The following is an 18463-nucleotide window of genomic DNA, read 5'->3' as shown; positions in this document are numbered from 1 at the left end:
TTTGGCAATCTTATAAGTTCAGGATCTCAGCGACTATTGATCAAAATTTAACAAATGAAGGCTCGTTGGAAAGCTAATGACCTGAATTGAGACCATAGCAGCAAGTTTTAGTAACTCCTCCATCAAGGCCAGAGGATTTGGGGAAATATATAATATATGTATATAAAAAATAAATGTAACTAATTAAACCCTTAAACTTCTTTAAATCACTCGACCACTAACTTCTTCCATGTTATGTAACTGAAACTGTCCGTCATGATATTGTTAAGTGATCTATGTCCAGTCACAATCGTTTGAACAGGTGCATATGTGTCACATAGACTCCAAACCGTGGAGGTAGGGGGGCAACAGCAACTCCACATACAAATAAAGGCAATTCATATTATTTGGATCCTTCAGATTACTGTTCTCATCTTGAGTGTTATTTTCACAACGATTTGGTCAATGTAACCATCAACCTTCTTTAGATATGTCTTGCTGAACTCTGGAATCTTTCTGTCAAACTTGGGAATGTGCACAGAACTTTAAATCGAACCTTTTATTTAATTCATGGAGATAGAATGCTCTTGTTTGGTCATATATGACTGGGTAGAAGTCCTAAGTAATTCACAATTGTATTTTGTGTGCCGCCTGCAATGAGGATTGAACCATTGATTTGAAGAATCCAGATAATATGGAGAATCAATTCTCATCTCAAAAATTCAGAAAAGTCAACCCGATAATGACTTGTCAGGTTAGACGCTGTTATGTAGTCAGCTCAAATCAGATCTGCTTTTAAGAATGTGAACACACGGAGAAACAAGTTAGTAAAAAAAAAAAAAAAATCTGTTTCTACACAGGTTATCCAAACACCTTTTCTAGACTCCAAATTAAAAAGTAGATAAAAGTGGTTTATTTATCTCCCTCTCCCTTCCCACTGCAAGATGATATGACACTGAAGAAAAGCACTCTGGCCTGCAAAAAATGCCTGGGCAGTCATGTTGGCATTTCCTGTAGACGCGCTTCATGTGATTAGCAGTAAACTAACTCCTTTCCTAAAGGGAGAAAGTAAAGTCTGGGAGGTTGGGCCTCCTACAATAGCACAGGATCAGTAACATATGCAGTCAACAGAGAAAAATCGATTTCAATAATGGCCCATACTTTGTTGATTTTAGTGCTGAAGGAAAACCTTTGGCTGATAAAAAAAATAGATTTTAAAAAAAATGACAGATGTTGTTTTCTTTTAAAAAAAAAAAGGCTATCAACAAAAACTGCTGAATTATTGATCTGGTTTTTTTTTTTTCTGATAAGTTGAGTTCCATGCCCCAAGATGACAGCCAATATCAAATGACACTGGTAATGCTACCCATCTACCTCAACTCGCATACCTCTGACCAACTTCTCAACATCATTTATCCATGAGCATGCATTCATCTTCTCTTGAAAGACCAACCAGCAACTTTTTTCCAGTTGACAAGACACGCTGTATCTTGTGGTATCAATATTAATTTAATTCTATCCCTTTTAATTAAATTCCTGTCATTTTCCCCCTTACTTTATCTGAAAAGGGTTTCTGTTAGTCTTTGCTTTCTTTCAGTCATACACGCTATATAATAGTACTATATATGCACAGTGACTGTGACCCACAGTATACTTGACGCTGATCTAAATGCTCATTCAACTAAGCGTGTTCCTGAAAGTACTGTACATTTTTTCATATTAGAGCAAGGACCCACTTTTAATAAGTTTTAAAATAGTGTATGGCTAAAATACCTAATCTCTCTCTCTCTCTCTCTCTCTCTCTCTCTCTCTCTCTCTCTCTCTCTCTCTCTCTCTCTCTCTCTTTATTTATACATACATATATAGATGTTATTTGTTTTTGTAATACGTTTTGAATGCAATTATTTACGAAAGTACATTTTTACTTATTGTTTTTTAAATATAATTATCCACTGACATGTGTGTCATCTACGACTCATCAGAGTGGCTGAATCTCGCAAGATTCGAAATCGGGACCCCTCAGTAATGAGCCTAAACTCTTAACCCGCTCGTCTGTCTCGCACGACTGTTTGGATATATTGTGATTTACTTAGATGCTATTTGTTTTTTTTTTCTTTTGCAATACGTTTTGAATGAATTCAATTATTTATGAAAGTGCATTTTTACCTAAATGCGAGTTGGGAATAAGTTTCCTTTTAACCTATTTGTTACCCCCATATGAGGAGCGGCATATATTTTGTTTTTAAAATATAATTATTTACTGATAACACCCAAATACTCTTTTTTTTTTTACTTTTGAAATCACAATACTATAATAATGTATACAAAATTTGGACAAATTAAAATATCATATTTAAGCATATTTTACACCCAGGCAAAGCCCCTCCCCCTCCCAGCTAGAGTATATATATATATATATATATATATATATATATATATATATATATATATGAGAGAGAGAGAGTAAGATTGCACAGCTAAAGAACAAGAATAGGTTTAAGGCCATAAAAATTTAAACTAGAATTGTCCACAAGGACCCGTTATGTAATGGATAAAGTACTAACTAAAATTTAATTCTGAAGGTTAAAGGTAGTGATAGAACGACTTCAATATTTTTTTCCGATTCTGATACAATTTCTGAATCTGATTCTTTAGAAATTTCTAAATATTTTACTATAAAGTTATTTTTTCATGATCACTGAAAATGTTTATATATTTTCCAAAACATAAAGAGGGAGATTTTAGTTTTACTGGTATTTTAGAATCAATAAATATTTATTATTTTATTATTACTACCAGCAGAGGAAATGTAATATTTGACCCTGGAAAAATTCTGGTTGCATTCCAGGAGGTCAAAATGACCAAAAATAGAACTTTCCTGAACATATGATCTTTTCCAACCATTAGATTTTGTTGAAAATTACTCAAAAGCAATACCACATGGATATACATCTGGAAAGGTAATATTTGATCCTGGGAAAATTCTGGGGTTTGGGGGTAAAAAACATACCTTTTGGGGCTAATTTTTATTTTACTCCTAAAATTCATACTTGTGTCTAATTAGGTGTTTTAAATGGTACTGAATTTAAAAAAATTAAGGCATCGTTTGTCATGAAACGGTGTTATTTGGCTTTTTTAGCTCAATGTTTTACAGTAGGCCAGGGGTTCAAATGATCAAAATAGATAACAGTTCTACAACTGATTTGGGCTAACAGTACAAGGGAAATGACTCTTGTAGACTCGATTTATCAAATATTGATTATATATTCGTAGATTGAACTTTAATATATGTGATTGGTTTACGATGTAAGGTTGCAAACTAGTATGTAGGCAACTCATTTTTTTAAAGTACCTTCTATACATGAAGATCTGACCTTTATCTGACTATACTCTCGTGGAGAGGCAAGTAAATAAGAACATGTTAATTCAAATTTGTTTTACAATTCAAATTGACTATGTATTTATTCCAATTCATATTTGTTACCTTTGTTGGGTGTAATAGGGAGAAAATTCCAAAGTCTAAAAAAAAAAAAGCAGTTCTGAATAAATGTAATAGTTTTTTAAATGGGGATGAGATGTGCACATAGTTTCTTGAAACATGCCTTACATGTCGGTTTACATTACATTTAACCTTCTGTAGGTCAGTACAGTCAGGAAAGCAGCTAATAGGGAGAAAATTCTAAAGTCTAACAGTCCAGAGAAAGAAGAATAAGTTTTCGGGCACGGGGGATTTCTACAGTAAAGGGGTGCGATTTTATTACTAAACAGTTTTGTTAGGGGTATGTACGTCAAGGGGATATAAGTGTAATGAGTTCATCGGAGCACATTCCAGCAAAATACTTTTAAAACAGACAGAGAAATGCAATATTGCAGTGATGGTATAGGATTGGAACTTAGTTAGATTGGACATTTCTTTTTTTAACCTTGTTCAAAAAGGAGAAGCTATTGGTAGATGCATGTCTATATGTGGCATTATATGCTAATATAAGAGTTGGTCTTAATTTGATGTTTACGAATTGTGTGATTACATGGTTTTTAAGTAGACACTCAAATTGAACAATAACAACTGAATCATGAAACAGATGAATAAATACAAAAGAACAAACGATAAAATAAATAAAAAATAAAACAAATAAAATTCAAACAGATAAAGCAAATTTAAACAAACAATTAAGTTTAAGTTACAAAGTGCATAAACTAATGTTTCACCGTAAAAAATAAATAAATAGTAGTGCATTTAAAAATTTTAATAAATGGATAAATAAACAAAATTTTAATTAATGACGTCGACATTTTTATAGAAATATTGCTTTCAAAACAACAAACTACATTTTTAAAAACATTATTTTGTAAAGTATATTCGAAAATTTAAATAAGCAAATAATGTTATAAAAATATTTTTTAAGATTTTTTTTGTTTTTTCTCTTCATTTTGCAACAAACTGAAGAGAAAAAAGAAAATAAAAACGTTTGAAAAAGGTGTTTCCACCAAAAATCTCAGAAAAAAAAAAATGATTTTAATTATTTAATGAAATATTTTTATAACATTATTCGGTTTTCTAAAATTTTAAAACATCCTACAATTCTTTTTATGATTACATTTGTGGTAGATAAGACTTTATCAAGGGGAGGAATGAATCTTCAAAAAGTCAGAGAACGTCCTGAAGAATGGAAAGTATTTATAAGAATAATTTAAGCACATATATTTATTTCAATTCGCTTTCATTTTACGTAAGTTAAAGTTCCCAGAAATCAAGGGACATTTTTCCTGGGACTAACACTTGATCTCTATATACGATACATAGATATTCGAATATTCCATTAAAGCTCTCTTTTATATTTTAAATACTGAGTTAGTAAAGAAATTTAGAACACGATTTTCCTCTCCCAAATCAACCAGTTAAATATGTTATCATGTATCTTTTTTGTGGTATCTTAGTCTTACTGGATTCCAGGACAAGAATTTATCTAATCTGGTGGAATATCCAGTTTCTTGCTATTACTTGAAGTAACATCACCCAACATCACTTCGAGGAGATGCATCATTTCTCGTAAAAGCCAGTGTGGATTAGCCATACCGAGGAGATCTTATGTGTTGCGGATACTATGTGATTTTTTATATTTAGTCAGGATTTACTTGTAGGTAAAAGTATCCCCATGGCCGGTTGTCCTGACAAACCCTTGGACACTTGAGGATAATGTTTACTGTGTGTGTTTACATCTGTATAAATGAATAGACACAAAGATATATATGGGTGTATTAGTGTATCTTTGTTTTGTTAGTAAGAAAGTATATGCATCTATGAATTTGAATATATGTGCATTCATAAAGCGATATGTGTGTGCCTTGCTGAGCTACAGAAGTTTTTGAAAGCCTTTCATGTCCATCATATGTACGTGTGTCTTTTGCTGAAAGAGGAGGAAAGGTACGGTGTTTAGGTTTTTATAGTATACACTGAAATTCGGAGCTGCATATTTCTTGCACTTTGATTGGTCGAAACAAACTGTTGATTTAAGCTTTTGCCCAATCAAGTATTGCCACACAACAATATTCACTGTGCTGCCTTTTCCAATATATTGCTTGCAGAAAAGAATTCCTTAAGTGAAAATTACTTAAAATTGATTTTAAAATCAGTTTTGTAAAATTTGTAAATATAAAAACAATTAGAAACAATTTGTTAATAAAAAACAAACAAACACCCAACCATATATAATAAAGTTTCTATAAACTTTATGGATGATTTTCATCGATTTTTTTTTTTATAATTTGAGAAGTATTATTTCTCAAACAAAATTTGTCTTCAACACACACTGACATGCAGAAGTTCAAGTGTAATGTGAACAGACATCTTGCTACTCCTCTCCCTTCATAATACCTCTGCAACTTGTACCCGCGATAGTAGCCTCCTACTTCAAAGTGGCACTGTGCCTTGTTTGGGATGAAAATTGAATAGTAAAAAAAAGAAAGTCTTTTTTAATTTTTATCGAAAATGTCATTATTTTTTAATGAATTCTTTTATCAGGTTGACAAGAAATTTCTTGCGAATTTTAACTTTTAAATTTAGGTGAACATATTCCGGCTCAAGCAAAAATTTATTGATTGAAATAAGTACCATCATAATCAACAATGCCAATGAGAAACAAATGTATTTATGCCAGTAACATAAAGATCTTGCGTTCTGGTGGCAATGAAGTTGTTGAAGGCGTTTTTAATATCACTTAGATTTTTTAAGCATTTCTCATGCATAAAGTTGTCGAGATGCTTGAAAAAGTGGTAGTTAGAAAATGACTGGTCTGAAGAGTATAGCAGATGAGATAGAGTTTTGTAGCCCAATTCATTCAATTTCTACAGGGTCAGTTTATCAACGTGTGGTCAGGCATTGTCATCGAGGAGAATTGGGCCTTTTATGTTGACTAATGCTGGGTGTTGTCGTAGTTTCTGATGCATTTCATCCATTTTTTTTACAGTACATATCTGCAGTAATGGTTTCGCTTGCCTTCAAAGAACTGTAATGGATGAGACTAGTCATAGACCACCAAACACTCAGCGTGACTTTCTTTTGGTGCAACTCTGGCTTCAGGAAATGTCGCAGAGCTTTGTTAGCATCTAACCACTAAGCTGAGCATTGCCGGATGTCATAAAGAACCTACTTTTCACAAGTCACAACCCAGTCAAGAAACAGGTTGTTCTTATTGTGTAAAAGAAGGGAAGATGACACTTCATAACAGTGTTTCTTTTGGTTGTCGTTTAATTCATGAGACACCCATTTATAAAGTTCTTTTTTCTTTCCAATCTCTCAGTGGTTGGAATTTGCTTTTTTTCCACCTTTTATTCAAAGTTCTAAAAAGAAAACGTAATTGTTTTAAAACGATTGTGATTCAAACGATTCGATAGAGCTAAAAACGCTCTTTAAAATGATATATAAAGTTAAGGTATTATAACAAAAACTTAAAAAAATACATCATTTGAAATCAAAATAAAAAATTCCACAGGAACTTTCTTCTCAACCTAATAGCTTTCAAAAAATATAGTCGGATTTTCCGAGTTACACCTAAGTAGCAGTCTGCTAACTAAGAATTTTTTACTTCTAATCTTTACAGTATGTTCTTTACACTATAAAACGGTAATTCGTTCAAGTTTCTTTTAAAAAATACTTGTTCTAGCGAGGAAGTTTGTTAGATGGGGTCATTGTCTGTTATACTCTAAAAATCTCAAACCACTTAGAACATTATTGAAAAGATATTTCTATTTTGCTAAATTACTTTTAAATATTTATTTGTTAAAAATATTTGTGCATCAGAACAGTAAATTAATTCATTTTTTTTCCATTACACTATCGTTTTATTTTCGTAACATACAATCATGTCACATAAGCAATGCTGGACGATGTTAGATAACCTTGCTAGCCTAGGATAAATCAGTCGTTTGAAATTAAATTCTAGTTGAAATAAACTAGAAAGATAATGTTTAGAGAAATAGGATTAAAAAAAAATGGGTTTTATAACGATTAAGTTAATAACAAAATTTTAAAAAATAGGTCTGCCCTCTAACAGTCTGACGTAGAGGTTACTTAAGATTATGTGTATCTTAGAATAAGACTTTGAGATTGAGTTAATTAGAGAAGTTGGGTTTTTGGAGCTGACAAGAAAAGTTGGGTTTCTCCGAATGACCAGGAAGTGGGTCAAATCCAACAGACTGGAAATGTGAATAAGAATAGTGCTTGCAACTTTGAGAAGAAAGGGATTACCAGGAATAAATATTATTTTATTGATGATTTCTCTGAACATTATCTTTCTAGTTTTATATTTATATAAACATTTATTTCAACTAGAATTTAATTTCAAACAACCAATTTATCCTAGGCTAGAAAGATTATCTAGAAATGTCTGGCGTTGTTTTTACGGCACCAACACAGAAATTATGCAGTCGATCTTTCATGCTTTACACTTTTACGACTTCCTTAAAATTAGCAAGAATAACCTAATAAGCTAGTTCCATATCTATCTACAACAAGAATATGAGAAAATTTACCAAAATAAAATTAACAATTAAGATGCAGTATCAAATAGAAGTTTTATACTTTGTTTGAATACTAATTTTAAACTGCAAGTTGTTATTGTCTTTTATCTTATCTCTTACCTTGAGTGGAGGTGTGGAACATTTAATCAAATGATGTACGAAAGTAATGATTACTTATGATATGAGACTGTACTACAGGACACATCGTGCAAGGGGATTACCCAAGAAAATCGAAAAACCCAAGAAACTCAGGCTTCTACCTCTGAATCCCATATAAATATTTTTACTTGATTTCTTATTTGATTAAAAATATTAACTATAGAGTTCTGCAAGTATTAAATCTATGAAGAGTGACATACCTTTAAACGGTTCTATTATTTCATAACTACAAAAGAGGAATGGATTTGGGTAGAGAGGGAAATGGTTGGTGTACATAACGATGAGTTAGAAAAAGTAGTCGATATGAATGAAAAAAAAGAAAAGAACTGGGCACTTTTTACAAGAATGGGTCTCTTTTTTTCACTGATATTTTCGAAAGTTATCCCCTCTTTTCGATTGACTAGTGTTAATTTAAACCTTTGTTACTTCTGGTTTGGTAATAGACGCAACAGCAAGGATGTCACTTTTTTTCATATTCTTTTCCTCCTTCAAGGTACGGGTTCGAGCCTGCTTGCCTCCCAAAACATCTGGGCAACACCGGGCACCCATGCTAGTGTTATATACAAGATAAATTACATTATTATTATTTTCCATAGATATGAATGGATTGGGTGGAGGTGAAAGAAGGGTGGGGTAGAGGTATATGGATAAAACAGAAGGGGAAAAGAGAGATAGAGAGACGTTTTGAGAGAAGTAGAAATTTAAATATAAAAATGCTGCATACGCTTTTTAAACTTTTCTATCTCATTGTTTATGGTACCAAACAACGTCTGGTAGCCTTGCTAGCATATATGTAAGAGAATGTTGTAGTTTGCTTGAAGTATTGTGCATAGATATGCTTGAGATTCAGTGACAATGCAACATAAAGGCCTTCGAGCCGGGTAGTATCTGTTCTGTAATTGGTCCCTGGTCAATGTAGGGGAAACTCTTCATACTGAGACAATTACTATTTATTTGGAAACTGCTAGAGTGCCTCCTTTTTTTTATGGGAGCTGGTTTTGCCCCACATTAAAAACGACCTTGTGTCTAATTTCGTAGGGAAGCAAATAAATTAAACACTGAGTGAACTGAAAGATTACCCACACCTGGTCAACTTCACTTGTAATGAACCTCGAAATATTAGAAAAACGTGGACACTGTATAATACACGATTAATTGAAGATAAAAAAAAAACACAATAAATAGAAAATGAGATAAAAGTATTACATTCCATATTGTCTCATTATGTTTATTACGATCTTGCAATTCACCCAATAACCATAAATTTACATTGCATTTTACAACATTCTAAACTTCAAACCTGTCTTTATATATTAAGACTAGCCTGGGTGCCCGAGTGTTTGGAGGTGTGTGTTGAGCAAAAAAAAAACAAAAAAAAAGAGTGGTAGTAGGCAAGCAGGCTCGAACCTGTACTGCGAAAGAGGTAAAGAATGTGAAAAAAAAAGTGACATCTTTGCATCCATTGCCAAACTGGAAGTGACGCAGGTTTAAATTAAGGCTAGTCAATCAAAAAGAACAGATGACTTTCGAAAATATCAGTGAAAAAAGCGACCCCCTCCCTGTAGAAAAGTGCCCAGTTGAGGGTGAAGGAATGAATGTTTTTAGCCAATTTTTCGATATTTGTCATCTGAAGGGTCGAGCTTCAAAATGATACCGATCTTGTGAAAATCCGTTGCTTCTATCGAAAATTTTTGCGACACATACATACATACATACATACATATATACATACATGCATTTAAACAGACAGGTAAGATTTATATTATAGATGTTTGAATTTCTTTAAAAAAATAAAAATAAATAAATAAAATAAACATGATCTTTCAGTTTGTGATAAGACATTCTAAAAATACTTATGCCAATAGGTTTTATTGTAAAATGGTATCATCAGGTCAGAATCAGATTACCAGCTAGTAACCTAATTTTTCAAAAGAAAAGAAATCAGATTTTTTATCTTTGGGTTTTGTTTTAGTTTGTGGGTGGATGGGAGAGGGGATTTAGACTCATATCAAGTGTATTCCTTTATTTAGTTTACAATGTTTATATTTGATTAGAACGACATCATATTTAAGAAGGTATTTTTTTTTTCTTTTAAGAAATGCTTGGGTTACTGGTGGAGCGAGTGTGATGATTTAAAACTAGAAATCTGCAGTAAAACCAGTTCAACACTGAAACATCTACAAAATATATTTTACGACTTTGATCGGATAGAAAATGTGAAGACTACCACTGTTTACCTTCAAGGGTCACATGACAGTAAAACGCAGAGTAATTCGAAAAAATCTTCATCATCATCACCATCATTAATATTGCTGTTGTTATATTACAAATAAGTGAATAAGCATATGGTGGTGTGAAAGACAAGACAAAGACAGGACAGACATTTAACTGGTTGATATACGTTCATTTATTTCAGGAATAAGTTGGGAGAATTCACACACTGACACCTGTTCTTAATCACTGGAAGAAGTTGAAGCAGGACATATACAGAGATGTTGCACTGGGATAATAGAACTGGTACTGGTAGTCTTCAAGGATAGTGGTCATGCCTAAAAAGGGATGGATCTCCAAAGCACGCAGTGAACCTACAGAAGTTGAATGATGTCACTGTGAGAGAAACATATCACACCTCATCCCCATTTAATCAGGTTTTGATGATATCAGCACACAACAGAAAAAACTGTACTGGACGCATATGATGGATGCCACAGATGGATGCTACTACATTGATTACTGAGTGGGTTGTCAAGGATTCCATGGATCAGGGAATGGATACACCCATTGGTTTAATGACATCACCGTGGATATGGCTTGTAAAACCTGATGCACAGATGATAGCCTCCTATGGGACGACTCAATAGATTCTTAATTCTAGCACACTATTGACTACATCAGTCACTGTGCAACCAAAGGAATTGTATTTAATCCAGACAAGTTTCACTTTGCTAAAATAAAGGTGGAGTTCACAGGATTTCTGGTTACTGCAAACAATGTTAAACGTCTGAAAAAAATCACAGAAGCCATTCTTCACTTCCTTACCCTTATGAATATCACTGGGACTATGTTATGTTTGGACTATGTTATGTTTGGACTATGTTATGTTTGCACTATGTTATGTTTGCACTATGTTATGTTTGCACTATGTTATGTTTGCACTATGTTATGTTTGCACTATGTTATGTTTGAACTATGTTCTGTTTGAACTATGTTCTGTTTGAACTATGTTATGTTTGAACTATGTTATGTTTGAACTGTGTTATGTTTGAACTATGTTACGTTTGAACTAGGTGTTATATGCCTTTTCACAAGCAGCATTTATGGCTACTTTCCAAGAACTGTTGAAACAAAGAACAGAAAGTTCTATTGAGATGAAACACTTGAGCACCTATTCCAAGATCAAAGAGAATAATAGTGAAGAGGATTGAGAAAGGTGTCCAAATGCTTAAAAAGAACAGAGTGACAAGACTGACAACAGATTACAGTAAAGCAGGAATCTTTTACATCCTATTTCAGAAACACTGCAGATGTGAGGGTTAATTGAACATGAGTTATGGGGATGATCAATAGAATCTCATTCTAGCTGGATCCAATTTTACAAATAACACAGAATTGCAATATACACCAGTGGAAGAAGAAACTTTAGCTCTGGTCAATGGGCTAGATTCCTGCTGGATGCCTAAATTTGCTAGTAACAGTGGATCACCTGTTACTAATAAAAATATTTTCAAACCAGGTCCTGAAAAATATTAAAAATACCCAACTGTTAAATTTTAAAGAAAGGAGACTGATGTACAGATTCCAGATAAAACATTGTCCTGGAAGACTTGATTTAGCCCCTGATTGTGCATCCCGATACTTAGAAGGTATCCCACAAATAAACCATGACCAAATGATTCACACTGTAGCCTAAACCACCTTCACATTGATGTACGAAAGTGATCCTAAATTGAAGGCTATTACATGGGAAAGGATCATGATATATCCCAAAGAGATCTAATTCAAAATAGCTCCCCTGTTACATGATAATCTCCTGCCTATAGTTCGAGTTTTATGGCCTATGTGTGAAGAATTATATTGCATGGTAGGAGTCTTTATCAAAGACAACAAAATTCTGATACTTCAGTAACTTAATGCAAAAGAATTGGAATTCCCTCTATTCTCTACATTAGGGTATGCTAGTGACTGCAAGGCAATGATTGTTTTAGCCAGGTTTGGATGCTATCATCAGGCAAACCAGATTACAGTGCCACACTTGCAACACAATTGCACCATCTCAGCCCAGGGAACCTAAAAAAAATCTCTTTAAACGGATGACCACTATTTGAGTTCCAGGAGTACAACTCCTTTTTCAGGAACAGGGATATACAGGAACATACCTTATCAGCCTATTTTGCTCAAAGCAATGGTCATACAGTTAACCGTTAAGATTACAAAACATATGCTAGCTGAAAGCATGGACAGCTATGGATGCCTGTGTCAGGATTGGGTTGCTCTGGCATTATTTATCCATCAAAATACCCTTGTTCAAGACCTTGATGTTCCCAGCCATAATGCTATATGGTCAAGTCATTAAAGACTACTTTCCTGTCGTAAGTGATCAATATCAAACACAGAAACAATGGAAAGAAATAGGTGAACTAAGGGAATGAGCAATAGCCAAGAAGCATATGTGGAACAAACATTTCTACAACTAACATTGTCAGCCACTCTAGGAACTCTAAGTCGGAAAATTTGTTCGGATCCAGAACCAGGATTGATGAATGAAGACAGAGAGGATCGTGGAGACAAATGGGAACTGACAGTACCAAGTGCGAGTAGATGGCAACAATTGAGCAACATGGCGCAACCATCAGTTTATCCACATTATACTACACCAGGAACCTCATATCCATCCACAAACCCTGTGAAAGCAATGGAGGTTGAATGGCACGTCAATATCAAATCACACAGCAAGCATGATGAAAAAGAAATGGAGTTGATGAACACATCCAATCAGTCCCCTATTAAGACAACCTTTATGTTACAAAACAAGAGCACCAATAGACTAATTACCACAAATGCGCAGAAAATCAATGGTGGGGGGGTGGGGGGCATATATAGATAAGAGTCATCTGCTTCTGATAACATGAAGTATCTGTGGTGTTATCTCCCCTGATAGCTATATATAAAGGACAGATGGGGACATGGGGACAGCCATTTACTTTTTATGTGGATCTTAGCAACGAGCTGGAGGTCCCATTTTTCCTACTTAACAACTATTTTTAAAAAATTTGCATATCAAAGCAAATCTTTACAAAAATACTCCTTCGGATGTGATTGTTCAAAGTTGGGTATCTGGATGTGAAAGTTTGATGTTATTAAAATCTGAAGCTTTAATTGAATTCTAGATCAAATATCAATAACAAAGTATTTGAGTACAATTGAAAAGTGTATATGGTGCAAAACCTTGGGTAAGTCTGGTCTTGAATCACCCATTGACGTAAAACAAAACCTGGGGTATTTATGTTTGGAATGAAAACAGAACGAAATATAGCATGATTTCAACAGTTTTAAAAACTGCAGTATCAATAAATAAATAAATGAATAAACAGATCCAATTTTTATTTCCTTGCAAAATAACTAGTTTTTGTGTTTTATTGTCTTTACAACTTATCAATACTGTTAAACCTAGCAAAATTGAAAACCAGAAAATTGAAAAATGGCGTTCGGTGTTTTACTTCTACTTAAAAGACATTTTATTATATTTCTTGTTTAAACACCTGATGATTATGATAAACTTGTAAAGTATATAACCATTCCTTTTCATCAATTCCATATTTCTTATATTACATTTCTGAATTTTTGAGATGAGGATTGGTTATTCGTATTAATTGGATTCTTCGGACTACTGCTTTCATCTTAACTCATTTTCAGTCGATGTAACCTCCGACCTTCTTCAGGTGTATCTTGTCAAACTTAGGAATCTTTCTCTCGAACTTGGTAATCTGCACAGCATTTGGAACAGAATCTTTTAATTCATGGGGGTACTATACTCTCATTCCGCAGCCATTAAGTCCTAAGTAATTCGCAATTGTATTTTTGGTTACCTACACTGACGATTGAACCTTCAACCTTCAGATGAATATACAATTCAGATTCTAGAGTTTGTCGGAAAATTTCCGAGTTCAATAAAAGACACCTGAAGAAGGTTGGAGGTTACATCGACCAAAATGTTTTGAAAATGACAGTCAAGATAAGACCAGTTGTCCAAAAAATACATATTAGTGGTCTGACAAGGGCACAGAAAAGATAACTGAAGCAGCAAAACCAAAGCTGGCCTGCCAGGACACTATATATAAAAATGCAGGCAAATTTGTGTATATTTTATTGGTTTGAAAATATAGGTTCTTTTTTACCAATTGTCATAAGATTTTAACCATAGAATAGTATTATAATCTTCAAAAAGCTTACAAATTTTCATGAGCATTTTAATATTCAATTTGGCTACATGTATATATATATATATATATATATATATATATACCACCTTTTTTGGTAATTTTTAAGTTCCAAATCTCAGCGACTATTGATCAGAATTTAACAAATGAAGGCTCGTTGGAAAGGTAATGACCCGAAGTGTGTAGTGGGCTATGTGACATTTGCTCTTCAGGTCGCACATTAAGTGGATCATCCATCATCCAGAGCCTATTTTTTGCACTTTTTTACAGTCATAAAATATTTCAATCATAGTGATTTGTTTTCCTAGATTTGCATATGAATTACAAAATATTTGATATTTCCTTAAAACCTCTGACCTTGATAGAGGGGAGACTAAAACTTGCTGCTATGGTTTTAAATGGTATGAAATAACAGGAAAGGAGACTTGATTCCAAATATTTCTCATATGCTATATCTCTCCTCTTTGGTTTTCATGCATAAAGTAAATTTCAAAGTGTATAAGGCTTATTTGATACTGTAATTATTCATAATCGCACCCTGTTTCCAAAAGATAGGCAATATATGATAAATATTTGGAATGAAGTCTGTGCTTGCTTTATTTCAGATCATTTGAAACCATAGCAGCAAGTTTTAGTCTATCAAGGCCAGAGGTTTTGGAAAAATATATATATATCTATATATATCCAAGTAATATGTGTGTGTGTGTGTGTGTGCATGTGTGTCTGTGTGAGTGAGTGTGAAAGTGAGTGAGAGAGAGAAAGACTTCATGGTAGTCTGAAATGTATAGAGTTGATTTAGGAGTAACTTAAACTAGGGGGTGACTTCACAAAAAAACTTACAGATGCAGTTTCAAGTCATAGCCAAAGAGAGAATTTATTTGACCCCCTAAAAGGTACTAACTCACTGCCACTCTAGCTCAGAGTACACCTGATCATAATGTAAAATAAAGAGTTGATTGCACCCGTCCCCAAAGCTGTAAAATTGGAGCCTTACCACTGGGGGTAGTATAATTTCATATCTAGGGCCAAGTTCAGAGAGACATTTGAATAGCTGATAGAGTTGGGACGTAGGATTGGCAGAATGGAAAAAACTGAAAGTTTCAGGCTGGCGACACCTTGACTAAGAGTGTCTGGAGTTAAGTTCACATTTTAATTTTCTTATTTTGTTCTAGCTGAGGATAGGGTATCCTACCAGATGCCAGATATTTACTTGCTATCTTATACATTCAAACTGAGAGATCTTTTAAAGATTCTATTTGTCCTTTTAAATGCAATTTTTCTAAAATAGGTATTTCTATGAGTATGGAATAAAAACAGAACATTTAAATGCTAAACATTTTTCTTCTCGTCTTTAAAAGATTTTTTTTTTTATTATTCATAAATTGTCTGTGTCAACCATTTTTTTTATTTCTGTTTTTCAGCTTTTTAAAACTGAACTCTAAATCCAAAACTAAAAAATAATAATCATAAAACTTATCATCATCTCAAGAAAAGCCAATTAAAATGGATTGGAGAATTGCAACTGGCATCATTTGTTGTTTTGGCGTTTTCAAAGATTTTCGTCCATCTGAATCCTACATCACCGCTTACCTTATGGCCCCGGAGTGGAAGAATCTGACCATCGAACAGGTGAACAATGAAATTTATCCAGTGTGGACATATAGTTATCTTACCATGTTGGTTGTTGTGTTGCTCCTTACGGACCTTCTGCGTTACAAAATAGTCATTATCTTTGAAGCCCTCAGTTATATGACTACCTGGATCATATTGCTTTGGGGTCATGGTGTTATCCTGATGCAACTGATGCAGTTCACCTTTGGCTGTGCCACATCCATGGAGATTGCTTACTACTCCTATGTTTACGCCGCCATCAGTGATGCTCATTACCGGAAGGTATCTAGTTTCATCCGTGCAAGCTCATTGACAGGGCGATTCATTGCTGCTCTTTTAGCACAACTTTTACTGACGTTCGGTGGTGTTTCTTTCTTCTTTTTGAATGTGATTTCCTTTGGCAATGTTTGCATTTCTTTTGTAATTGCTTTGATGCTGCCGAGCATCAAAAGCTCGTTCTATTTTGAAATTGATTTTGAACTGGAAACGGGCAAGACATCATCGTTCACATGTACGAAACCAGGAAACGAGATGGAAGTGATGTTTTCAAAAGATGCAGTAGAATTTACCAAAGTGGAAGAGAAGGAAAAAGGAAACAAGATGGTGGAGATGTTTTCAAAAGATGACACGGAATTTACCAAAGTGGAAGAGAAGAATACAGATGCTGAAGATGATATCGAAGAATTTGATGAAAAGCAATTAATAGTTTCAAAAGAAGAAACTAGAATTCTTGAGTCTAAAGAGTCTGCTGTATCTGTTTCAAAACATGGGGATGAGGAGGATGTTTGTCCTTCTAGACAGGAATCAAAAATAATGTTAGATAAAAAAATACATCAGATGTTAAATGTAATTGTTGTGCCTACAAAAACAAATACTGAACACCAGACAAAGAGAAATTGCAGAATATTTAACAAAAAGTCACTGCATTTACTCTGCCAAAATTTGGTGGATATCGTTTTTATCAAGGAAGGATTCCATCGTATGTGGATAGATTTCCAGAAAGCATACAAAAACCGAAAACTATGCTTGTGGTCTTTTTGGTGGGCGACAACAACCTGCGGAAAAGTTCACCTTGGAAATTACATCCAGAGTTTGTATGAAGTGATCCGTGTGGACTATAACACAGCCACCAATTACAATGCTGCAGTAGACGCATCCTCATTGGCAATATGTTAGTATTATTATTATTATTATTATTATTATTATTATTATTATTATTATTATTGCCATGTTTTATAAAATTGATTTTCTTTTTAAAATTTTAATTTGTGATTAGGATTATAAGAGTAAATTATCAAAATAAAAATAAAATAAGATATACCCATTTAGTCTGAGAGTTTAACAGGGAAATTTAAGCATGACAGAAAAGTGAAAATTCTATTTTAAAATCAACTGTAGTAAACTAATAAAAATTCTATTTAAAACTTAATTATGACAGACTGATGAAAATTCTATTTAAAACTTGTGACAGACATAAAAATTCTATTTTAAAATTAGTTGCGACAGACATAAAAATTCTATTTCAAAATTAGTTGTGACAGACATAAAAATTCTATTTTAAAATTAGTTGTGACAGACTGAAGAAAATTCTATTTCAAAATTAATTGTGACAGACATAAAAATCCTGTTTCCAAATTAATTGCGACAAACTGAAGAAAATTCTATTTCAAACTTAATTGTAACAGACTGCTTAAAATTCTATTTAAAAATTGTGACAAGTTGATCAAAATTCTATTTCAAACTTAATAGACTGATGAAAATTCTATTTTAAAATTAATTGTAACAGACTGATGAAAATGTCATTTCAAAGTAAATGGTGACAGACTGAATAAAATGCAATTTATAACTTAACTGTGACAGACTGATGAAAATTCTATTTCAAACTTAATTGTGAAAGATTGATGAAAATTCTATTGCAAATATAATTGTGACACATTGATGAAAATTTTGTTGCAAATATAATTGTGAAAGACTGATGAAAAATTCTATTTCAAACTTAATTGTTACAGACTAATGAAAATGCTATTTCAGACTTAAGCATGACAGACAAACGGATGAAATAGAACATTTTATAAAGATGATTCAAATCATCAAAAATAAAACGTATCCATTGAATCTTTGCGTTCAGTGATGAAAATTCTATTTTATAATACACCAGAACAAACCAACTGAGTAAATGGCAGACTGATCGATTGACAAAATTTATTATAATGATACTTGAATGCATAAAAATTATGATTGGTTTATTATTTTAAAAG

At 33.1% G+C, this 18463-nt stretch overlaps 1 protein-coding gene across 4 annotated transcripts in view; it reads left to right on the top strand.

Annotated features, from left to right (window-relative positions):
• Window positions 1-18463, top strand: part of LOC145292102 (thiamine transporter 2-like) — a 136616-nt gene that overhangs the window by 85669 nt on the left and 32484 nt on the right. For 2 of the 4 annotated variants that reach the window (XM_080138188.1, XM_080138187.1), the window contains exon 2: window positions 16016-17376. The exons of the other annotated variants lie outside the window; for them this stretch is intronic. In XM_080138188.1, coding sequence (XP_079994314.1) covers window positions 16098-17376 — 1279 coding nt within the window. In that variant the 5' untranslated portion in view covers window positions 16016-16097. The remainder of the gene's footprint in view (window positions 1-16015; window positions 17377-18463) is intronic. 4 annotated transcript variants of the gene reach the window in all.

This window comes from Euprymna scolopes, chromosome 13 (assembly GCF_053919585.1).
Source record: "Euprymna scolopes isolate OS-2025 chromosome 13, ASM5391958v1, whole genome shotgun sequence".
Classification (NCBI taxonomy): domain Eukaryota; kingdom Metazoa; phylum Mollusca; class Cephalopoda; order Sepiida; family Sepiolidae; genus Euprymna; species Euprymna scolopes.
The sequence above is the reverse complement of the archived record's forward strand: the minus strand, read 5'-3'. Positions and strand labels throughout refer to the sequence as shown.